Source organism: Triturus cristatus, chromosome 3_1 (genome assembly GCF_964204655.1).
Source record: "Triturus cristatus chromosome 3_1, aTriCri1.1, whole genome shotgun sequence".
NCBI classification, from domain to species: Eukaryota; Metazoa; Chordata; class Amphibia; order Caudata; family Salamandridae; genus Triturus; species Triturus cristatus.
Window position 1 is genome coordinate 914,953,978 of NC_140583.1, and position 26,113 is coordinate 914,980,090.

The 26,113-nt window shown below is 43.1% G+C and overlaps 1 protein-coding gene across 2 annotated transcripts in view; it reads left to right on the plus strand.

Annotated features, from left to right (window-relative positions):
* The window catches only part of ITGB6 (integrin subunit beta 6), a 549,576-nt gene that overhangs the window by 392,015 nt on the left and 131,448 nt on the right, over positions 1 to 26,113 (plus strand). For both annotated transcript variants that reach the window (XM_085645463.1, XM_085645462.1), the window contains one exon: positions 13,999 to 14,088. In XM_085645463.1, the coding sequence (XP_085501589.1) occupies positions 13,999 to 14,088 (90 nt within the window). The remainder of the gene's footprint in view (positions 1 to 13,998; positions 14,089 to 26,113) is intronic.

Here is a 26,113-nt window from a genome sequence, read left to right on the forward strand (position 1 = left end):
ACAGATGTGTACCTTGAAACATGTCAGTACAAGATATCAGGAATCTTCCTTGGAAAGATGTATTATGCAAGCAGAAGTGATTCGTTGCCTGGGGAGATTGCAGATTTTATTTCTTGTGCCTATCAGTCGTGGTCAGTAGTTTTAGGAGGGAGGGGCCGGACGGGACACACACGCACACATACAAACTTACTCATACCCATGCATTCACACACATCCATTCGCAACACTCATTACCAAATATTCAAACATACATGCATGCACGCACCAAACATTAATATAAAAAAAATGCACTTACCTGCAGCTCTGCCTCGGAGGACCCAGGAGGGTTGGAACTGCTGCCTTCCCTCATTGGTTAACTTTAGGTCAGTCGGTGAGGGAAGGCAGCAATCCTAACTGATACCATAGAATGGTATGGGGTCAGTGAGACTGCTGACCCCACCCCACTTTGTGACGAAGTGTCACTGATTGGCACTTGACACTGGGAACTTCATGGCTTAAAATTGGAACCCGGGTCCAAGGCAATGAGTGATGTTACCCCTCGTCACCGAGGGGGGAGGGCCTCAAAGGCGTTTGCTAAGCTGAGGAGGTCACCCCCCTCCCCCCCCCCCCGGGGGCTGTGACATCCTCAGCCCTGCAAAGTTCAGCTCAGACAGCCAGGAGCCTGTGCATTTAGCGCATGCCTAGCTCCTGGCTGCCTGGCCTGAAAATGAAGAGCGTCTGTCAGGCTGAGCAAAGGTCACTTTTCTTGAGAGGCAAAAGGTGAGGTGGTGTTGCTCCTGCGTGGAGTGCAAAAATCCCACCCTCCGTCACAGACCAAGGATTTCACATACACACATTATCCATACGTTCGCTGGTGGGGCCCATAACACCAACATCCACTCACCATTAATCCGTGTTTCTTGGGAGGCGATTACATTCCAAGCGCTGGCATGAAAGGAAATACCACTTTACCCTAATGAGTGACAATTCTACACAACCTTCTGATACTCATTAGGCTCTAACTTCACCTTTAGTATTCCTCTCATAAATTGGGATGGATCAGTTAGTTGCAGGCTTAGCGTAATTTCTAATTCTCTAATTAATCTTTTCATTAACACATTTCAATGAATAAACAACCCAACTCATTTCTGTAGATAATCAATTTCAATTTTATATTAATTTTGCAAATTAAATCATTTATTTGATCAAGTTGCCATCCATATATACCTATTCTGGCTAAATGTCGTCCTCTATGTCAAATCTGGCAGTCTCGTAAATCTATGCCCATCAATTTAGTAGGTTCAGTTCATCAGGAGTTTGGGCATTAATTCAGTCCGTCAAAGATTCAGGCAAACAGCTGTCCTGCAGTGTCACCGTCCTCTCCGTCAGCATAACTTCAGGAAATCGAGAAAGGCCAGAAACGAACCCGCACCAACCTCTCTATTCTACCATAATTTATAGTAAAATCAAAGTTTGGGCATACGAGTTCGCTATCATCTTTTTGGTTGCTCACGAGAGTGTCTTTTGGGTTATGACCCTTGTCAGTTCCGGTTCACACAACAGTCTTTGTTCGGAATATTTGGCTGATATCCCAGGCTGTCCTTGGAAGGTACATGTTCATCTGGGGTCAGGTCCAGGCCACAGTTGCTAGCGGTGACGCATGCGCACTTCACCCAGAACCTTGAACAATGGAGCCGGTTTCATCAGGTACAGGAGTCAGCCATTTTGTGACCACTCGAAATGGTCAACTTAAGCAAAGAAACACAAAACGTAATTAATACATAGAAATGACTAATTAAATGTTATTCCCTCGCTAATACCCATATGTGTGTGTATTAATCTAGCAAAAGCAACACTCGGTGTGGTTTATACTTACTAAATAAAGCACAAATCACAATTACATCACAAAAGCAACATATATCATGCAATATTCTTATTGTCTATCATTAGTATGCGTACAGAATTTAGTTCACGCATTAATTAAGCCATGCAGATGCAAATCCCACGTGTAATTCATATATTAATAAGGTTGGTAAGTATTTTTCACATCACTCCAATCCATTAGTTCGATTATATTTAATTAATTAATCTAATTAATAAAACAACATGCAAAATGGGGTGGGTATACAAATTGAAGCATAACCCGCTCCAGCAATGTGACCCCTCAGTCCCAATGGGCTGGCCGTGGCTAGTACCTATATTGGAAAATATACTTGGGGACTGGTCTTAGTGACATCTGTCTGTCACTGCCAGAAAGTGAATGAAGTGTTTAACGTTTTCTGCCAATTATAACTGACAGGGTGTGAGCAAGACATGGAGGAGTACTTGGCTTGCTTCTAAAGAGATGGGAGAGGCTGGGGGACTAGAGTTGACCTAATTAGTGGAAGACAGTCTAGTCTAGGTCCTATGATGTGTGAGTATCCTGGCAACCCAAACACACACCTACTAGCTTTCTGCAAATTTACTTTGAAAATAAAAAATGCCATTTCATAGCTACAGGAGTGTAGATGTAAATCGAGGAACGAAAAATGAAAACCTTTGGATTGAGATGAAACAAAATATTGTATTTTAGCTAACTTAAACCGACGTCTCTGTCATGTTTAGTTGAGGTTGTATATGCTCAAAGCTGGAATCCTGCAGTACATGCAGCAACTAGATAGCCATGCTGACCTGTTTGAGTGATACACGGTCGACCTGACTTTATTTCTGTGGATGTGATCCGAGCTTTTGTGCAACAAGAAAATATTTTTGAAGAGTAATATATATCGGGGAAATTATACATTCTGTATTGTGACGTACTCATAACTACTCTTACCGTTTTGTGTCAAGATATTTCGACAGCAATCATAGTAATTTTCCTTTTATTGCACAATTACTTTATGATTCGAAAGGCTACATAGCAACATCAATTCTACATAATAATAAAAAAAGGCCAGAGCATAATGTCAATTATGTTGGCAAATATTGCTAAATGAGGCATGCTGCTGAGAACTGTAGAGGGTAACACAAGACCCGATGAGTTGATGTCAGTTAGAGTGAGATAATACTACGCAAACTACATCTTCTGGGGAAGAGCATACAGTGGTGAAACTCATGAGGGTCAGAGAAATGTTAAAGTCAGAAATGGGGAATATGAAAAAACTGATCCTGAATCTCAGTGTAGGACTGAGCAATCATTCGAAATTACAAACAAGTAAGGGACCACAACATACAGAGAGTCAAGTCAAACATGGGATTGGTGCTTTGCCTAATGCCAGTAAAAGTCTGTCCTCCCCCCCAATCTCTATCAATGAGGTCGATAGACTGCCAGGCGGGTGCTACTTTGGACATAAACTTGAGAGGAGGAGACCTGAGATTTAAGCCGGTCAGCACAAACGGTGAACAGTTTTTGATTGTTAAGCGAAATGCAGAAACATCATTGACACATATTTTTAATTAGCTCCCCTTTATGGCAAGTCGAATGATGTGAGTGGAAGGGCAAAACCTATTTTGGCCTGCCTATGCCAAAGGTTAAATTTGGCAAGAACCCACATTCTCACGAGGCGACTTGCGTGGTGAATATATGGTGCAAGTCCCAAAAACTCAAATCGTAAGTGAGAGAGAACCAGGAGTCTATAAATAATGAAGTGTGTCACTGGATTACATATTCAAGACACTGCCTCTTGGTAATTAGAGAGGTGTTAAAATGGGTGGAACGTTGGTGTTCTCCCTCAGAATCTTTTGATCATATTAAATTGACTTTATCTGCTTAGCTGATCATCTGATTACATTAGATCAACACTCTCTCCCTGGTAACGGGTCATCTCTCTAGTTTAAATGAAACCCACCCTGCTTGTTGCAAGACAAAGGGAGATTGTTTGAAGAAAGATTATCTGGTCCTCTCAATCACTGTTTGGCTGGAGCCATAAGCCATCCTGGTGCTAGCACTAGTGGTAGTGCGTCTAAATTCTCTGATGTCGATTGACTTACAGTTGGGGAGATGACTCTCTCCATGTCTGAAGGTAATTTTTTAGGTTCCCCAAGAGTGTTGCACAAGGTCAGTGGCTCCTCAACAGCTACCATCTTTGATTTTGGAGCCAAGACAGCTGGGCAAACTCCTGTTATCCAACGTGGCTTCAGCACAAGATTGACCTTAACTTCCAACTATACATATACATTATTTCTGTCTCTGGTCCTTCTATGGATTGTGGGATACTGCAGATATTTTCTTGGAATGTTGCAAGCTAACACTCAAAATTGTTAGATCCTAACTGGGCAAACCTTCTGGAGAGCTATCATATTTGCATATTCCAGGAACCGGGCGGTGGAGCTGAACTTTAGATCAGAGTTTGTTAATGTGGGTGTTGAAGTTCAACCTTGTTTCTGGGCGAGCATCGTGTGGCCTTGCTATCTGTGTCAACATCAAGTTTTAAGTTGAAAATGTCAGAAATCCCATCTATGGACATTTTAGGCATTTTGATTACATTTAATTGGGGCTTAGGTTAATAAATGTCTACTGTGGCATGCCCAGGAACAAGGAATCACTAAAACTGAATGTTTTAAATTTGATTTTCGATAAACACCCACTATCCATGGATACACTGCTTGTGGGCGGCTTTAATGTTACTTTGAAACCCGGGCAGAGAATAATACAATGACTGAACAGGAAGCTGAAGCTTGTGGAATTGCTACTCTAGTCCCATTTCCCATTAAACATTGCCCTTCTATGGACATTCAATGAATAGCTCTGACCTCACAGAAAGGGTTAAGAGCTTCTAATGGCTGTAGCACTTCTAACATGCAAAGAGCCCAAACCTTTAGAAGAGGGAACTGTTGTGACACCATTAGCTATTTCCTGTTAAATATTAGGCTCTGGTCAACCCTAAATAATATGGTAGTCCTTGACAGAAGGGAGAGTGACCATTATCACTTGTTACTTTTCCTAAAGGGTTTTTTACATGTTGATTTGGATGGGATTGATGTGAAGGAAGTAAACATTCCTATCACTTCCAACAACCACTGAGAGATTAAATGGTCCCCCTCAATCAATAACTCTGATGCTTTGGTGGATGTTTATGGAATTGTTTTAGCATCCCGGGTGCCTTATTTGGATTTTTTCTGGATGAACACCCCCAATTTAGGATATTCACATTGCCCTTTTCTCAGAATTGAGGGAATATTTTATGCAAAATATTGGTTTGAAATCAATATTTCGCAAATAACCCTCATGGTACACAAAGGACTGCAGCAAACCAATCTTTTTATGGATGTTAAAAGCCATAGAGAGAGGCTATTGTACATTCACTAAAGGGCTACCAGTAGATATTTGGTGCTAGTTGCAACGACCAGAAGGATGCAAATTAGAGGGACCTGCTTGAGGCTGTAGCTAGCAGGGATAATACTATTTTTAAGCATAGTCGCTCATAGGAATTGGTATGCTTCTACTAAGGTCGAGTTTAATATCTCACCAGATGTGTGAAAGCAGCACTTCTCTGAATTCTACTCAATGGCAGATTCTCATTCTTGTGCGCCTCTCATAGTCACCCCTATCTTAAGGTCATCAGGCCCTTGCACCAGTGATCCACCTCCTCAAATTGTACACACATTAAGTGGCACCCTTTTAGCAATACAGAGTTTGAGGCAGGGGAAAGCACTGGGTCCTGAACCAAATATAGAACAGAATTTCTGATCTGGGCCCTGTATATTAATATTCTTTCAAAGGCCATAATGACAGATGGAAATATTCCAGACTCATGGAGGGGCACGAAAGTTAGGACTGTCCTGCTAACTACCGGCTCATACGTCTGCTGGATAATCTCCAAAAAGTATTTTGTAAGCAGTTGTTGTGTAAGCTACAAGAATGGCTAGAAGACAAACAACTGATTACTAATCAGCAAGTGGGTTTTAGACCCCAAATGAGCCCCATCGTTCAAGTGTTTAGTTTTGCTCGTATACATTGGAAATACATGTCTCTTAGACTGCAACATCTTTATGTTTATTGGTCTTAGGGACGCTTTTGACCTAGTTCCCCGTGCCACACTATGGGAAATGCTTTGCTCACTTGGTGTCCCAGAGAAGCCGCTAAGCGTACTAATTAGGTTGAGATGGGGAAACATGGAGAGTTGTTAGGATGTATTAGGGTACAGAGGGAAATAAGGCAGGGTTGTGTCATTGCACCTGCATTGTTTGTGATCTGCATTAATGATATTATTCATTGTCTGTACAATTGTCAGAATGATTTCCCTACCTTAGCAGGGTGCAAAATTCTTGCATTATTGTATGAGGAATATACCTTCGTAATATCTAGAACTCCTATGAGTTTAAAGGCTATGATAGTTGAAGTTTCAAATTTTTATATTGCGCGTGGTCTTGAAAAAAAATACCTTTTTAAAATTAAGATGATGTTTTTCAATCCACACAGGAATTTCAAAGGTCTTTTTTTGATTAATTGGTCTGTATTAGATAATGTTAAAGATTATGATTACTTCGTGGTCAAGATGTCACATACTTTAAGCTGAGCCCGCAGATTTGTAAAATTGCCTTGTCCTTGAAGCATAAGGCTTCTGCGTTATTTAAAGTATTTAAGTCTCTGATGTCTAGGGCTGTGTCTCCCCTATCACATATGTATTGAGGCTAATGTCTATGGGGATATTGTAAAGTCTTGTCTCTTCGGTGGCTAAAAATATTTTTTTTCAATCTTGTTCTAGCCTCCCATTGAATTCTCTCCTGATCCACTTATTCTTAGACTTAAGGCTGAACAGGGTTGGTGACACGATCGCTTTGAGACCGTTAATGTACTGGATTTGCATATGGTCAGCTCCGGAAACGAGCCTGATAGGAACTTGTTGCAGGGTAAGAGTGGTAAAGTGTTTACTGCGCGATTACTCTCCTTACTACTCTAACCGTACTTGGCCTTTTTACTATTAAACAATCTGCAGCGCTTCCATTTACCACAGAGGCAATGATCCTTTGACAAATATTTTCCTGCCGATAGGAGGGGTTGAAATTAGGGTGGCCAAAAGCCATGTTAGCTGTTCAATGAGAACCATTAATTGACAGCCAACTGACAGATTTGAGATCAGATTTAGGTACACCACTCTTAAAACCATGCTCAGAAATAAAGAATAGCAACAGGAAGACCGAACCTCCTGAAGAAGTTAAGTCGAGTTAAGATCATGCAGACCAAAGGTTCTGCAACAGCAACGCAAAAAAAAAGAAGTAATACTTGATGTCCTTACAGAGCTCCCTGATTCCCTCTACAGCACATTTAAGTCATTTGTAATGTAGCACCGTTTAAATGGAAGGACTAACAGGACTCAATAATAGAATGGGACAGATATTAGATTAATTTGGTTATTGTAATAAATATTCAAAGCTCATTGCAACAAGGAGTCTCCTAAGAACTTCAGTCAAGAATATCACAGTTTGTATAAAAGCGCCAAATGTTTAAGCAGGCTTTCTCAGATGGTAATTATAAAATCAATTTTCAGATTTTTAGAGTCCCACAGCCATTAAGGCAGAAGAAAAGTTTGTTGGCTATCATCTCAAATTCTACGAAGGTGAGAAAAGGGTAAAAATGTAAAGTTCATTAACCCCTTGTGTGCCTCATGATGTGCCCAGCTCGTCATGAGGCACAGTGGAGCTGTGCTCATGACGAGCGGGGCTCGTCATAATGGTCGCGCTCCGCCCACGTGCGATTGATTCCCCACCTGTGCAGGAGAATCAATCAGTGGGTGGAGTCGTGACGAGCTCAGCTCGTCATGAGCACAGCTCCACTGTGCCTCATGACGAGCTGGGCTCGTCACGACCACAGTGCTGCCGCCGCCACCCCCCCACCCCCGCGCCATGGGGCATTACCCCCACGGCGAAGGGGTTAAGGGCGACGCCATTAGCATAAACAAGTAAATAAAAGGAAATACAAAATGGAAATGGGCAGCAAAGAATGTTTCAGTTCATCAGCTACAGACTGTAGCTTCAGCAATACGGTCCAAAAGTAAGAGAAAAGTTAATCAAAAATCAATCAGCATAGCATCCTCTCGCAAAGGAAAAAAGAGAAAAATATGGCGATCGTCAAGTAGCAAAAATGAATGGCGTTGCCCATCCTTTGGGGTTTCTTCTTTTATAAAGTCGCTAACAACATCCCGGTAATGTAGCATCACACCACCATCTGAGGACTGTTGTATGCTCAAATTCACATAACTTCACCTAGGACAGTTGAAAGAGTGAGCTGCTTTCCCATGCTGGTCATGAGAAACGAAAAATTGAGAGTCCACATAGGCTTAATGTCGGTAAAAGAGACCATGTTTCTATACGTTTTTGCACAGATTTTTCTAAATGGTGCATTTATACATCATTTCAGTAATAGCATAACTCCATCAATAAATGTTAAGAAACAACATTTTCATAGGAAACTCTTATTAGTGTAAATCATTTTTATGTATTAGTATTATTTTGTGTGTATGTTTTTTTCATTTTGCATTTTAAAGCACGCCTTTATGGTGGTTCTATTATGCTTGTCTCATTTTCATGTGTCACTGTGTCTAACGTGTGCAAGGTGCACTTTTAGCTTTCATGTCTTTAATTAGTCAATGTGTTGTGTCTTATGATTTTGTAAATCGTGGTACATCAAACTCTCTAAAACGCTTTGAAAGTATTGGACTCTGGATATATTGCTTGAAACCACATGGTTATCTTTTATAAAAGGATGTTTTTACAAACTGGAAAGAAAAGATCTTTGGGGTCTCCTGGAAATATAACTGCTACTATCCTTAAGAACATATACCCATTTCACCTCTGAGAAAGCTGTATTGTGCAGGCCTGGTCAAATGGACTGATTGACCCTTTTCTAGATCATAAGTGGATGGACACCTGTGTTTGAAGATTTTATAGATAAGATTTCACCACCCAGTGCTACAAAATCGTATATTCCGTTTCTTCCAAGGGTACTTTCATTGAACAATTTTATATGCATATAGGCGTCCCAAGAACTTCGATCTAATCTCTGTTCCTTTTGCAAATTGTGTGCTGAAACAGAAGATTATTTTATGTTTTTTGTAAGAGCTATAATGAGGAGATGAATTGTTCCAGCATGTAGATCCTTCTAGCAGAGGCAATATCTTATAACTTTACGAAATACTAAAATCAAAGGCCAATCACGTGATTATTATTGCTCTAACTAGGTTCTTACATAAAGCTTGAATTGTAAGAACACTCTCTATATACAGTGCAAGAAATGTTTTGGTGATCTATAACATTTACTTGTTTTTAACATCACTAATGTAGTTGTATTGTTCTGATGTATTTGTCAAATTTTATCCTGTATGTGTTTTTAGGGGAATTTATTTCCCGAAATAAACTATTTTTGATGATAATGATGAGGAAAAACCTGTTGAGGGCTCACAATAACTGCAAACTTTCGCCTATGATCAAAATAGTGTGCAATGCATGAGCATTGTTAAGTGGATTTTAGACCCTTCCTACAAGATGTTTTTCATGAGAAGGGTTTTCAACTGTTTCTGAAAGATGTTGGAGGATGTGGCACACCATGTTCTGGTGCTGGAGAGTTCTAGATTTTTGGAGCACACCTGAAATAAGATGGTCTGAAAGTATGAGGTCCACTAGGATGGCGGGTGGAAAAGCACCCTGACCGCCATGGTAGCAGGAAAACACCGCCCGCCAGGACCACGGGAAAACCGCTGGTCAAATTATTATGCTCCGCAGTGGAAATCCGACCGTGGCGGTCGAATAGTGGCGGTTAACATTGTGGCAGGCATTGCTGCCAGCAGCACCGCCGCGATTTCCAAACAAGCATGTCCTGCATGTCCCTGCACTGTGTTGCAGGCCCTGCACAGTGCCTGCCACCTGGTACAGGGACATGTAGGGGGTACCATGGATACCCCCCCAGTGCACCCAAACACTCCCCAACACATTGGGGGTCCGCAATGGACCCCCGGAGACATTCTCCACATGCCTTTCCATGGTGGTTCCACCGCCGCGGAAAGCTGGCTACCGCCGGCATCATAATCGTACTGGTGGTGCTTGGCCCTGATCCGCCACAATTGTAGCGGTCCAGCTCCGCACGCCAGGCAAGCGGGTGGACTGCAACCGGCGGAAAAGTGGCGGGTGGGAAATCACACCGCTATGGTCACGACCGCAATGCTAATCGGACCGGCGGTGTTCAGGGCTTCGATGGCGGGTGGATGTCCGCCGCCGGTCCGGTGGTTGCTACCACCCGCCCGGCGGAGGACATTCGCCCTCCATCCTAATGGACCCCTTTGTGTTGTTTAGCATTTTGGGATTTCCCGGTGGAGCTCTTCTTTGCTGTGCAATGCCTGAGACCCTTGTGTGATGGCAAGTTTGTCAGCCAACTAGTTTGGGGAATTTAAGTACAGAGCTTTGTGGGTTTAACATGAAGTTCTAAATATGCAATATGCTTCCATGTGGCACTCAGGTAAGATCAGAACTGGACTGATATGGTCATATTTTCTAGAACCTTTGATTAAGCTGAGCATTTCCTATTGAAATACATTCAATGGCACTAGCCAAAGGGGCATTCCAATAATCTAGTCTTCTAACCTTGTTACACGGATTGCAAAAAAATTGCTTGGTAACATTAAATTGGGGTACTTTTTGATGAGAAACTATTATTTAAGTCTCAGATTCTTTATGTAATGAAAAAATAATTGTTTCTGGACTTTAAGGGCACAGAAAAAAATGATTATCCCTCCTGCTATGGGATGCCCGAAAAACTGTGGTCCAAGCCTCTCTTCTTTCCAGATTAGACTATTTAAATGTTTTATACTTGGGTCTACCTTCCTCTCTGATTCAACTCCTACAGGTTGTCCAGAATATGGCAGCTCGTCTGCAGTTTCATCTTCCTAAGAGTACACCAACATCACTCTACCTAAAACAGCTTCATTGACTATCAATGAAAAAGAGGATCATTTTTATTAATTAACACTTGCTCACTGTGCATTCCATGACTCAGGTCATCACTATTTAAATGAGAGAATTCAGTAGTACCAGCCTAAAGACTTGTGGTCTAGAAAAGCTCATCTGATTATAAAAAAAGCGAGATGTGGCGGCGCATCTTTTTTGGTCTGAGTGGCCAAAATCTAGAATTTCCTCCAGGTCCAAAGCAGGAACCTGTCTAATGAGACTGCTTTTTGCAAACTATTAAAAACTCACCTCTTAAGTCGATAACCCCCTCCGCCCCCCCAGTCACATGTTTTAGCACCAGGACACTCCCTGAGTAGCTGCACACTCTATAAGTCATGTCATGTCATTCATTCATTAAATGAATGTAACATAGCTACAGATGATGTTACATGCAATACAAACACTATAGATGAAGATGGGAAAATTAGCCAAGAAAAAGATAAAGACAATATATGAAGCAGGTGAATGGGCTGGGGATCTGATACAAAATAAGAAATGGAATTGTCTATGGGTGAGTAAAAGAGGCAAGGTGCTATCATATAAATTTAAAAAATGGAAAAGGCTTGGACGGAGTAGAATTTCATATATGAACATTGAAAGAGAATACCAGAACCACCTCCAGCCCTTGAAGGTATGAACAATAGAACGAGGTGGGCATGTTTCACTAAAATTAACCCATGTTTCAGTTACCTAGATGAAACAGAAGCTAGGATGGAATAATATGTTAAAAGATATAATACTGTTAGTTCAGCTGTACATTAAACCAACCATCCAGAAAGATAATGAAACAGTCTGAGGATTGTAATGGCAAAAATATGAAAGGCACAGAAGGATGTGGTTGGATGATGTGAGTGATACACACTGTGACACGTGGAACAGCAATGGTCAAAGGCCAAACATAAGATATATGCTTAGATTGATTTATGAGAATGGAAGATTGTGTGGCGAGATGTCAACCTATTGCATGAGTGGTGTACAATAGTTTGACAGGGAGAGTAAATAGACATGCTTAGCAGTCCAGAAAAAAAAGAAAGGAGCTAAAAGCAATGACAATCGTGAGGCAGCTCGATGCATTTCTCTCAGCTTCTTTTTCAGAAGGAGCACTATTATTATGTGGTAAGTAGTACCAGCTACACCGGAAACCATGGTAAGCAATGCCCCTTAATTTAGGAGTCATTTTTTGGTTCTGCTTTCTCTTTTTTCAGTTCAGATAAACAGAGTCTCTGTTACTTGTTTGTTTCTTTTTATGAATACCACATATAGTTGTTCCACCATTCCCCGTGGTCTGTCAAACATTAGTGGCCCAGTCCATGATATTGTATAAGACTGATTACTCTATTTCTTCCTGCGCACCTGATCCAATGATCACAGCTCCCTGAGAGTGTCGCTCTCATTTAATCCTGGTCTTCCAGCCCATTCGTCTTTCTCGAGGCACCTGAAACCATTCACTGGATGCAGCTTGCGAAGGGGTCCACCTGCAAAGCCTTTGTATACGTCAGGATGGATTTTACAAGCTAGGTCCTCCTTATTTTCAGCAATGTGTGTTCCCTTGTTTGCCTTCTAGAGCTCTTTTCTCAACCACTGCAAACCTTTTACAGGTTCCCAGGCTCAGTCGCGCAGGGGCTATGGGTGGTGATTTGTCACTCTTACATCCCAAACACTGGAATCTCTTCCACCCATGTTACATACTGTCACAGACAGCAGTCATTCTGTAAGCAATTAAAAACCCTGCTATTTCTGGAAGATTCATTTATTTTTTTGCGAATCGCGAATAGTGACACGACACCATGTTTAGATATCATTGTACTCTATAGATATTTTTCATTCATTCATTCAACCAGGCTCGTGACCATGGACCTGGGGATGCACCTATCGCGATGCAGGTACAGTGGTCAGCTAGTAGTAGTGGAGTGAGAAGTAGAGTAGCGTGCCAGTAGAGTGAGTAGATAACTATCGTAGGTCACGTTGGACAGAGAGTAAACAACCACAAAAACTGGCAGCGAAGAGTGTGGTTGCAGCAGGGCTTCTTTTCACTGTTCAGCAGCAGTTTCCATCCTGCAGCCAGCCACACACAGACCAATGACAGCACTAAAAGATTATGGGGTGACCTATCAAGCACGAGGCATCTACAGTAGCTTGAAGGGCTGAGTAAATAGACTTGCAGCCGCGGCCCGTGCCGGTAAGTGAGGTGGGGTGGTGGGGCTGGGTGGGGGTGAATTTCTTAGGAAGATGATGAGGGAAAATTAAATAAATAATTAATTTTCCCTCGTCATCGTCCGTCGAAATCCCCCCCAAACAGCCCCACCGCTCTTACCTACACGGGCTGCGGCTGTAGACGTAACTGACACTACCAAGCCAAACAGCAAGTAGCTGGGCAAAACAGTGTCCTATGATCAACTGCTCCTCAGAAAAGGCATTCTCGTCTCATTAATGTGACTACTTTGAGCAGAACCAGCCTCATGGTCAAGGCACTGGGGCTGCCCAAACCTCGATAGAGGGCAGAGGGTTAGTCACACTGGCAAAAAGAGGAAAGCAGCATCTCAAGTTAGGCTATACATGCAGGATGCTTCTGCCTCTGGGCACACCATACAGTCAGCTAGACACAGACACTCATCGGTAGTATGAGCATGAGGGGTCAGCGAGCAGTGACTTGGGCATGGATGAAAAAATCCACGCCTTCAGTCGGATAGTCAAATTGGAGTGCACCAGAAAGACACCAACACAAAGGCAAAACTTGGTGCCAGCTTCCATCTGACACTGTCTGGGGCATGTATGCAGAGGTGAGTGGTGGGCGCTGTATGACCTGAGACAGTATGGGGATGACTCACAAGCATAGGTCTCAGAAGACAAAGAGCCAGGGATTACTGGAACTTAACCCAGCAAAACCAGTCAGTGAGTGTTCAGTTTATAAATATTTGGGATGAAGGGAGCCATTTTGTTGCTGAGTTTCTGCTTCCGAGTAATGGTATCTAGAGCTGACAGCTTCAGCAAAGCTCTGCTGATGAAAGACAAAGGCTGCTGAAACTGCAGGTAACGTGTTTTAAACATGTTTGCACTTAGTGCTATTAAGTTACATTTGACTGCATTTCTTTTCATTTATAGAACTATGCAAAATTCATTCCAGGAGCCACTGTTGGTGTTCTTGAGTCCGACTCTGGAAACATTCTGCAGCTGATTATCACTGCATATAAGGTAAGGCACCTAAGTTAATGTTACTTGTTTTTTTATACGCTGACCGTTACTATCTGACTTGTTCTGTAGCTACATCAGGCATAATATTACCTCTCTTTTTTGTACTGCACTCCCGGGCTTGGTGGTGTCCGCTCATTGGACCGCCCCTCCCCCCCCACCGTAGGGGTTTGCCGCGGGCCCCTCAGTGGTCGGGCTTCGCCTCCCCGGCCCGCGTGCTTTATCTCGGGAGAGGATTATCAAAATCGATGGCAATAGTTCTGTTGGAACATTTCCAGGCGTGCAAAGGCTGACGGGTTACTGGGCTCATACTGCAACAGTCAGAATATTTTACCACTGGTGCCCTGGGACTTAACTGTACTATTGAAACCAAAATAGAGCACGGCGTACCTTAGTACTTGCCCACTAGGGTAGCGAAGTCAAGCCGTGCAGCGCTTACTCAGGGTTAGCGAGTGAACACTCCTCGGACCGTCCAATAGCAGCCAATTAATCAATGTCCAGCCAGTGCTTTTCTTATGAAAAGAAAAAGTACTTTACTTTTGCACACAAAAAAATACTGTACATAAAATTCAGAGGGCACTTCATGTATTACCCCAGTATCTCATCTACAATGCACAGTTCCTGTGAAGGGAACCGGTTTTAATAGTTATCTTGATGTGCAGGTGGCTCTTTCGCCCTCTGGACCTTTTCCAGTGGTGTTCCCCGCAGTCTGACTGACCCATCGCTGAGGAGCTGGACTAGTTCAGTCTCAACGGAGCGGCGGCTCATCTCCCTCCGGAGTCACAATTTCACAGGACATTCTATGGCCTTACTGGTGCTGGAGATCAGCAGGGGCAGCGCCACTTGCGTTAGTTTGGTACATGGGCAACGAACTGAGATTGTCTGGCCTGTGTCCTGGCCCAGCCAGGGTTGTTGTGGTCCATAGTGTGTTTGTGCACACGTGTGTGGTGTGTGTGTACGTGCGCCCAGTCAAATGGGTGTCAGCAGTGCCAGTGTCATCAGGGGAGCAGCTCAGCTCAAGCCACCGTGTTTGTTGTCTGGCGCACATAGCTTCATAAGATCTTCTCGGGCCCCAACACAAGCCCCCCCACCCAAACAAAAGTAGAAGCGATCCTCTGGTGGCTGTAGCGATGTCATGACAACAATCAGTGTCCGCTCGGACAACAAGGGAAGGCCTTCTCATTGACACAGGTCAGTTGGATGAAGTCAGCAAATGTGGAAATGTGGGCATAATGTGTTCAGTGCTTCCATTTATAGGCACTAATATTCAGGGGCGGCTCCTCCATGAGGGTGGAGGAGCCCCACTGCTTTCTCGCAGTGCGAGAAGCAGATACATAAAATGGTATATAAATACCATTTTATGTTTCTGCTTCTCACACTGCGAGAAAGCAGAAGGGTATGCCTGGTTGGGGGTGGGCGGGTGGACGGGTCGGAGAGGAGTGGCTTGCCTAATGCTGTGGGCCCTGACTGTTTTGTCGGCCCTCTGGAGCCGACCAAACCAGTCATGTGCACTCTGGATTTTCTCTATGTAGGCTGCATGCCAAAATAGAGGAAATGGCCTCCCCAGAAGGCGCCCGGCTGGGCACCGTCCTCACTTAAGGAAGTGGAGGGAAGCTGCCTTCTTCCTTGTCCGTGAAGCTTGCGGTTTTATCACGCACTTCAGGGTCACCCCAGTTATCTAGACTTCGTGTTGTGGCTTGAGCAATGCCATTCATCTCTGAGTTACAGCAGCAGTTTCAATTCATCAGTGCCCAGCTCTTTCAAATATATTGTATAAAACAAGAACCACCTTATACGCCCAGAGGACCGGGGTAACTATAATATATACATCACAAATGTCACATGGGACTCACTTGTGTAGAGCTTTACGCCAGCAAATCTGAAAGCCCTGAAATGTTTTTAGAATCAATTCTGCTCCACAAATTAATTGAAACAATTAATTACTATAGGATGCCTGAAATTGTGAGCACTCAATAAAATATTCTGGACTCCCAAATGAATGGCACTATATATATATTAGTTGCAACGTTCAGCATATGTGGGCCAAATAACTATACCATTGGGAATTGTACAGTGTATTATATGTTTCGCCTGCACTATTCTATTCACTTTTTTACACTTGAACATACACTATGAAGATACATGCTGAATAATGCAACTAATATATATATATATATTCACTGAAAAAACCATAGGTTTCACACATGTTATAGTTAGCGGAAATTTTACTGATAAAAAACCAATGAAATTCCCCTGTTATAGTTAGTGCAGACAACTATAACTCACGCGACCGCAATCCTCTGCTGATGCTAATACTGTATTTAGACACTTATTTGCCCATGTCTTCTTCCATACATTTTTAGCTATACATATATTACAAATATTTTTTTTTCATAAAGACACATATGTCATCAGCAGAAGATTGCGGTCGCGTGAGTTATAGTTGCCTGCACTAACTATAACGGGGGAATTTCATTGGTTTTTTATCAGTAAAATTTCCGCTAACTATAACATGTGTGAAACCTATGTTTTTTTCAGTGAATTTGCAAGGTTTTTTAAATGCTAATTCCTAACTATAACGTGTGTGAAACCTATGGTTTTTTCAGTGAATTTGTACGGTTTTTTAAATGCTAAGTTACTTTACGCCATTCGTGGCGTGCGCGCCCACTTAACGCAGTTCGTTCCGTGCGCGCACAATGAGCACGCGGTGCGCTTCGCGCACCGCGCGCCCACTTTACGCAGTTAGTGCCGTGCACGCACGGTGGGCACGCGGTGCGCTACGTGCACCGCGTGCCCACGTTACGCTAGATGGGCCATGTACGCACGATGCGCTTCGCGCACCGTGCGCACATGGAGGACATATGATGCGCTTCGTTGTGAAAGGTAATATTTTAATTTTTCACATCTGTGATATGCCATGTGCAAATGGTGTCCTTCGGGCACCATTTGCACATGGGGTGGGGAGAGTATGGATAATTTTTTTTTTTTTAAATCTTTTTACTGTACGCGTACGGTAAGCGTAATCGGCGAAATTATCAAAAAAATTAAAATTCCGTTTTTGGCCTTGGGGGATCTTTGGGGACTCCCCCAACATGGCTAGGTGCTTAGGAGCTGTCTAAACAGCCCCTTTACATGTTTTTGTCCTTTGTTTTTTAATCCCCACTCAGAGTGCGAGAGAGAAAATGGCGGCCGCCGCTTCCTGGTTTCGACCGATTCGAATGTTTACTAAGATCTAACAGCCAATCAGAATCGCGCTCGCGCACGTCACCGTACGCGTACGGTAAGCGCACTGTAAGCGCACCGTAAGCTGGCTCAGATATATATATTGATTTAAAGGCTATTTTCTCAGAATCTACTGAACAGATTTACACCAAACCTACAAAAGGCACTTCCTTGACCTGTAGACTACCTCTCTGCCAAATTTCAAGGAACTCTGTTCAGCCGTTCGGGCTGTAGCTGTGTCTAAAGGTCCTATGGAAAAATGCATGGGAAAAACGTGTTTTGGGACCCCCCTTTTATCTCAGCCCCCGCTTGACGAATCCCCCCGAGACTTTCAGGGTAGGAGCGGAGCGTAGCGCCCCACCTATTTTGAAAATTTCGCGAGGATTCGTCGACCGGCGCCAAAGTTATTCAAAATAGAATGTTGCGGTTTTCCTATGGAAACAGGGTCCTAACTATAACTACCTACTGGCGACCGCCAGTAGGTAATATATATATATATATATATTACTGACACAGGTGTTACTGCAGCTTGGAAGCTTGAGACATCTCGTTTGGAGTACCCGCCCCTGGACTCGTGAATGAGTGCCTCAACCAATCGTAGAGAGACACTCTATTTTAAAAAGGTGAACAGTGAATGACTATGTTAGAAGGCATCTGAGGAAGGCGACTACGCTGAAATGCATCATGCCGATCATTGCACTGCAAATAAAGGAGTTAATTCTACTTACCTGCGTGGGCTCAAGTCCTTCTCTGATGGGGAGGGACATTGGTTCTGATGTTTGGTGCTCGCCACGAGCACTTCGAGCCCCGATCCTCAAGAGTCCGGCGATTTGTGGAACTTTTGGTTTTGCCTCAAAGCGCTTGGGGAAGCGCCGGACCGCCACACTCAGCAGCGATGTGTTAAGCCAGGATCCGCTGGGCCATGACTACTTGGCTACACCCATGCTCACTGTAGTGGTGGGTGTCAAGACCCGTTGTTGTGAACTGCGGCTGGATAAAGGAGTAGAATTTCCGTTCCTACACTACAAGATCCATGATTCAGAGGTGTAGCTGCAGGCACCGCCCACTTGGGAAGTACTGACACAGGTGTTACTGCAGCTTGGAAGCTTGAGACATCTCGTTTGGAGTACCCGCCCCTGGACTCGTGAATGAGTGCCTCAACCAATCGTAGAGAGACACTCTATTTTAAAAAGGTGAACAGTGAATGACTATGTTAGAAGGCATCTGAGGAAGGCGACTACGCTGAAATGCATCATGCCGATCATTGCACTGCAAATAAAGGAGTTAATTCTACTTACCTGCGTGGGCTCAAGTCCTTCTCTGATGGGGAGGGACATTGGTTCTGATGTTTGGTGCTCGCCACGAGCACTTCGAGCCCCGATCCTCAAGAGTCCGGCGATTTGTGGAACTTTTGGTTTTGCCTCAAAGCGCTTGGGGAAGCGCCGGACCGCCACACTCAGCAGCGATGTGTTAAGCCAGGATTCGCTGGGCCATGACTACTTGGCTACACCCATGCTCACTGTAGTGGTGGGTGTCAAGACCCGTTGTTGTGAACTGCGGCTGGATAAAGGAGTAGAATTTCCGTTCCTACACTACAAGATCCATGATTCAGAGGTGTAGCTGCAGGCACCGCCCACTTGGGAAGTACTGACACAGGTGTTACTGCAGCTTGGAAGCTTGAGACATCTCGTTTGGAGTACCCGCCCCTGGACTCGTGAATGAGTGCCTCAACCAATCGTAGAGAGACACTCTATTTTAAAAAGGTGAACAGTGAATGACTATGTTAGAAGGCATCTGAGGAAGGCGACTACGCTGAAATGCATCATGCCGATCATTGCACTGCAAATAAAGGAGTTAATTCTACTTACCTGCGTGGGCTCAAGTCCTTCTCTGATGGGGAGGGACATTGGTTCTGATATATATATATATATATATATATATACATACATATATATATATATACATATATATATATATATATATATATATATATATATATATATATATATATATATATACATATTACCTACTGGCGGTCGCCAGTAGGTAGTTATAGTTAGGACCCTGTTTCCATAGGAAATCCGCAACATTCTATTTTGAATAACTTTGGCGCCGGTCGACGAATCCTCGCGAATTTTTCAAAATAGGTGGGGCGCTACGCTCCGCTCCTAACCTGAAAGTCTCGGGGGGATTCGTCAAGCGGGGGCTGAGATAAAAGGGGGGTCCCAAAACGCGTTTTTCCCATGCGTTTTTCCATAGGACCTTTAGACACAGCTACAGCCCGAACGGCTGAACAGAATTACTTGAAATTTGGCAGAGAGCTAGTCCTCAGGTCAAGGAAGTGCCTTTCGTAGGTTTGGTGTAAATCTGTTCAGTAGATTCTGAGAAAATAGCCTTTAAATCAATATATATATCTGAGCCAGCTTACGGTGCGCTTACGGTGCGCTTACCGTACGCGTACGGTGGCGTGCGCGAGCGCGATTCTGATTGGCTCTTAGATCTTAGTAAACATTCGAATCGGTCGAAACCAGGAAGCGGCGGCCGCCATTTTCTCTCTCGCTCTCTGAGTTGGGGAGCAAAAACGAAGCCAACAAATGGCTAAAGAGGCAGTTTCGTCACATCCTAACCACCCAGCATTGATATAGGGGTCCCCAAACAACCCTCAAGCCCAAAAAAAATATTTATTTTTTTTCGGAAATTCGCCGATTACGCTTACCGTCCGCGTGCCGTACCATTTGTGCATGGCATATTACACATATCAAATTAACAAAGAATACATTTCAAAAAGATGCGCATAATATGTCCCCCATGTGCGCACGGTGCGCGAAGCGCATCGTGCGTACATGGCCCATCCCGCATAATGTGGGCACGCGGTGCGCGCAGCGCACCGCGTGACCACCGTGTGTGCACGGCACTAACTGCGTAAAGTGGTCGCGCGGTGCGCGAAGCGCACCGCGTGCTCACTGTGCGCGCACGGTGCGCGAAGCGCACCGTGCGCGCACGGAACGAACTGCGTTAACTGGGCGCGCAACGCCACGAATGGCGTAAAGTAACTTAGCATTTTAAAAACCGTACAAATTCACTGAAAAAACCATAGGTTTCACACACGTTATAGTTAGGAATTAGCATTTAAGAAACCTTGCAAATTCACTGAAAAAACCATAGGTTTCACACATGTTATAGTTAGCTGGACATTTTACTGATAAAAAACCAATGAAATTCCCCCGTTATAGTTAGTGCAGGCAACTATAACTCACGCGACCGCAATCTTCTGCTGATGACATATGTGTCTTTATGAAAAAAAAATATTTGTAATATATGTATAGCTAAAAATTAATGGAAGAAGACATGGGCAAATAAGTGTCTAAATACAGTATTAGCATCAGCAGAGGATTGCGGTCGCGTGAGTTATAGTTGCCTGCACTAACTATAACGGGGGAATTTCATTGGTTTTTTATCAGTAAAATGTCCAGCTAACTATAACATGTGTGAAACCTATGGTTTTTTCAGTGAATATATATATATATATATATACATATATATACATATATATTTAGTGTCATTCATTTGGGAGTCCAGAATCTTTTATTGAGCGCTCTGAATGTCAGACATCCTGCATATGTCTGACATTGAGAGATGAGTGAATACTTTTCTCAGCTTCCTTTAAATAGTGAAATAAATGCTGAGGCTCTCCTTTGAAGAGACTCCTAAAAACAGGATCGGTATAAAGTATGTACATTTAAATCATTCATAGTGTTTTGCATTATCTAGATTCGTGATATTTGCATTTTAAAATGTTTCGTTTTTTACAGTAGAAGTGTCCCATCTGCTTAAATTTCATACAAAAATATACTGCATTTGTAATAAAAGAGAAACATACATGAAAAGAATGGGGCGACATTTCTATCAAGGCAATTGTAGTATTTCTTAATATGAAATAGTCCTTAAACTCTGGGGGGCAGATTTATGTTAGACTTGCGCCACTTTTACGCCGCTGTTGCGTCACTTTTGTGACGCAGCAGCGGCGTAAACCCTGCGCCCTATTTACATCGTGACGCATCTATGGAGATGCGTCACGTTGTAAAGCCCTGCGCCACATTAAACCTGCGTCAGGTTTAATGTATGCAGGGTGGGCGTTCCATCGGAAAAAGCCTCGGAAAAGTGACGCAGTGAAATCTACAAGATTTCACTGAGTCACTTTTCCGACGCTGCTGCGTCAAAACCCTGCGCCTGCTTGAAGCAGGCGTAAGGCATGACGCAGCATGTTAGGTATGGGCAGCCCCTAAACATTGCTGGAGTTGCGTCGTGCTTGCGACTCCAGCAATGCGCCGCCCTTACGCCATCAGATGCGTCACGCATCTGTTTATCCTTGCGCCACGATGCGCTGCATTGTAAATGCAGCGCATCTGTGGTGGCGCAAGGGTAAACTTGCGTGACGCCTCTTTCCTGGCGCATCCCTGCTGATTTGCAGGGATGCGCCAGGAAACATAAATCTGCCCCCAAGTATGTAGAGGAAGGGAGCCAGGGATTCCCTTTCTAGGTAACTGGTAAATGACATGGCACATCTCTCTCTCTTCATGTTGTACGTGTGTACAGGAGGCTCTGCACACATCGACACTTGTAAAAAGCACGGGACTCTGTACTGATGAAAATCCGTGCCATTTCTGGCATTCAGTTGTGAAGCCTCAGAGACCATGGGGCAGATTTACAAGCCCCTTGCGCCACTTTTGCGTCACTTTTCCCATGTTAAAAGTGACGCAAAAGTGGCGCAAGTGACTTGTAAATCTGCCCCCATATTTCTCGTTTCTCGTGTATTTTCAAATGTCTTGGCTTCTTGAATAGTTGACAATAGTGCAAGAGGCGAGCCAAGAGCAGCTGTCCGTCTCCCAGTGTAGGCTTGACTGCGTCTAATATTTTAACAGTGAGAAATTGAGAAAAAAATGAGCCTTTTTGGCTGGAAAGTGATGGGTTTTTTTCAATTGAAATGTACCCCGAACACGCTATTTATGTCACACATTTGAGGATTAAATTCCTGATAATTATAAAAAGCGAAATGCAGAAAAAAGGTTTCCTTCGTTATGCAGACGGAAGAGCACATATGGAATTTTTGAGGTATTAGATTAAATGTGAAGTGAGAAGCGGCAGCTTTCTCATTTAAGCCGCAGTCCCTGCCTGCACTTGGCTTGCCCCTGCTTGTTTGCTGTGACAGAGCGGCCCTTCCGCATACTTGTACATGCTCGGAGCTACGGGCTACCTCAAAGCACAAGCTGAAATCGGGTTTGATGATCGGTAGAAGTGAAAGTAAAATTGGAATGACCTAAAACGCAAAGTAACATAATGTTCAGGTGTAAATACCTCAAACCTGGATACAAACCACACCCTGAAAGGCACAGGGCATGGCGTCTACCAGTAGTTATGATGAGGAGAGAGAGAGGGAGAGAGGGTGAGGGAGGGGGAGAGAGAGAGAGAGAGAGAGAGAGATAGAATTAAACACACACACAAAAAACCAGGCCTCTTTCGAGTTTTTCCTGCACCAAAACCCGAATGTCCTGGTAATTACTTGTTCTTTATATCCCAATAAAATCTGGCAGGTTTTACCTCATGCCAAAAGTCCACATAACTCATAAAACTGTCCCCTGAACAAACAGGGGTTTGCACAAGGGCCAGACTTAACCAGGCCAGTCAAAGTCAGGCCTTAGTAGTTTAAATATAAGCAGAGGACCAAATTATTTGCCTGAGGCGACTAAATTATGCCGCATGAAATGGCAAATTTTACAGCATTAAGCGGCACATTTTGGGCAGTCTGGCTATATTTTTGAGTCATTTTTGGCATATTAACACTGTCTAGGCAAAAGGTTTCAAGGCATTAATATCTGTAACACCTAAATACAGTAATCAGTAAATAGGTGACCTGCCACTGGAAGGCACACGGCCTACCTCTGCACAGCAACAGGTGTGGCAGCCTTTGTATTCACTTTTGACCCCTTTGTGCCAAAAGTATGTTTAGGATTATGTGGCGCGTGCAGCAGAATCATAAATGTGGCTAACGCTTCGAAATGGAATCGCATAATTCTAGGGGCCATGAACATAAAAAAATGTCAAAGTTTCTTTGGCTCAACGAATGCTTTGTTTTTCAATTCTACAAGCAGAAAAAATGTCAAAAGCAATAAAATGCTAATTATACAAACAAAAACGTTAGGATTTGCTAAAAAGTGGGGCAAGGATGTATCAAGCCCTTGTAACAGTGCAAGCTGATTCTTAGCTGAGTAATCCGCTTTACACTTTCTTTGGCTCAGAGAAGGAGTATACATTGACAGTGAGGCACTGTTTTGTGTCAGAAAGCTTCTTGATTGATATGGAGAGTATTAAACGCACTCTTAGGACAACTGCTCAATTCAATAACTAAGTTCAACTAGATGCTGTCGGAAAGCTCAGCTGTGTCCTCCATGGGGTATGAATACCAGGCCCAATGCTGCCCTCAACACATCACGGTGTAGATCTAAGGTCAATGGTGAACCACACAAAGCTATGGCACCCAGCAGAAGGTTCCAACACATGGGAAAGCATCAAAAAACAAAGTCCCTGTGAGATTAGGTGCTTTGTGCAGGACAAAAGCACCTGTGCTGGAGAAACATTCTGGCTGGACTTTCCATTATTAAGTTTTTTTATTTATTCATTTATTATTTCATTTATTGTATAGATAAACACGGTGTCAAAATGCTTGCCTTTTTCATGGCACCATGAATATATATAGCAAGGTAACAGCAGTGGTTACAATAAGTTATTTATTAGTTTGACCATGGTTGGCACAAGTAAGGTTTCAACGTGGCTCAAGCCAATGATTTAGATACAGTGTCCTTACAGTGAGGAAATGCAAAGAGTGCGTTCATCTCTGTGTGGGCGAGGCCGAGTTAACCTCAGGCCATCTAGCTTCCTCATTCGTTGTTGTTACTGGGAATCTAGGATCTGAACCAAATGTTTGGCTGAACAACTCCATTTTAATCGTTGCCCGAAAAGGTACACAGATTCCTTGTCCTCTTCTGCCTGTCAGAAGGTGCTCCTCAGCTTGAAACAAACATTTGACTTCTGTCCAAGTTTTGGAAAAGCTTAATTGCTGGAAGAAGGTCTCCATCATCAAAAGACTGGCAGTGGTCAAAGTTGTTTTAAAAATTTCCTTTAAACCTGCTCCAATACTTAATGTCTGAATATCTACCCTATCTATCCTTCCTGCATGGTACATAGCCTGGCAATTGCTCCTCAGATTTGTCTGGGCTTTTGTCTCTTTCTACTCCCATGATGTTGGATCCCATATTTTCAGCTGTTCGGTTATATTAGTCATGACGCTGTAGATTTTACAAAATTTGCTTGGGGAACCTCTATGCACTGCTGGATTTGGCATCTCAAAGTATTGATATACATTTTTTTGTTTGTTCATATTTCTACAATTTACGAACTGATTAGTTTGCATCATCCTTCAAAAGTATGATGCTTGTGTCCTCATTGAGAGTCTTTTACAAGCTCCAATAATAGAGAAAATTGTGACCCACACCATGTCCTGATGATGGTCCTGAAGGTATGCTAAAATGGGACTGAAACATCGACTGTACTATCGAAAAGGCCTGTGAAGTGAAAACAAAGCTTTTATGTTTCTCGATGTAATGGACTATAAGGAACATTTTTCCTGTCTCCTGTTCTGTTGGTTGAATTGTAATACATCTGATATGCATAGCATATGTAGATGACATCTCGTGCTTGTTATGGAATGTCTCTAAGTAATGCTATAATAAAGCAGACAATACTTAAAACTATCCTACCGCATTTCTTATACTGCTTATAGGATGCAATAAGTACGATTTAGTCACTTCATAGATTAGGTGTCCATTAAAAAAGTCTATTTTCCTTTTTACAAAAAGGAGGTGACATTTGAGCCCTATCAGAATGATGTTGCCAAAAAGGCAATCTCTTCTTCTTTGTTGTATAAAAGGTACAAAATTAACTAAGTTTGGAAAGCCAGTACCCTAGCTCCTTTCCTAAACTTAGTGATAGTCAGTAGAGGAAATATTTGAGGCCCCTGGAACCCCACACCAGAATTAGGCAACTAGTCATTCTTAGGATAAGGAATGCTTTCCAACCATGACAGTATGGGGCAACCAGCCATTATTAGAATGCATGCATCCCTCCCCATGTAGGTATGAGACAAAAAGTCATTCTTAGGAGAAGGCATACTTCCACCTCCATGTCAGTATGAGGTAACCAATCATTCTTAGGAGAAGGCATCTCCCCCTCCCCCATTTCAGAATGGGGCAAGCAGTCATACTTAGGAGTATGTATCTGCCTGTCACCACCCATGTCAGTATGGGGCAAACTGTCCTTTTTAGGAGAAAGCATTTTATTTGATGAAAGTGTTTTGGATCCAAGTGATAATATGATACATTCCACCCTTATATAGTTAGCTAAGTTTCTTTCTTTTATTTCTAAAAGCATAGCCTGAAAAGTTGAATAATGGTCAACAGAAAGAGCCCCGCTTACTATGTTTTAAGCAGTTGTGGTGCGTATGGGACTATCCAATCCGGCACTCTGTGTTGCCCAGATTCATCTTTCTCACCCTCCTTCTGTAAGCCTATTCTTGCGATATTACTCTCTTGTTGCAGCATTATAATTTTAGGAGCTGATTCACAAAAGAATGTATTAGGTCTTGAAGTAGAACTACAGGTGTGCTGTTTAATATACTCTTTCATGCCTTTGGGAATCAGCTCCAAATGTCCAACACTCTACCAGTAAAAGTCCAAAGAGGGTGAATTCTTTT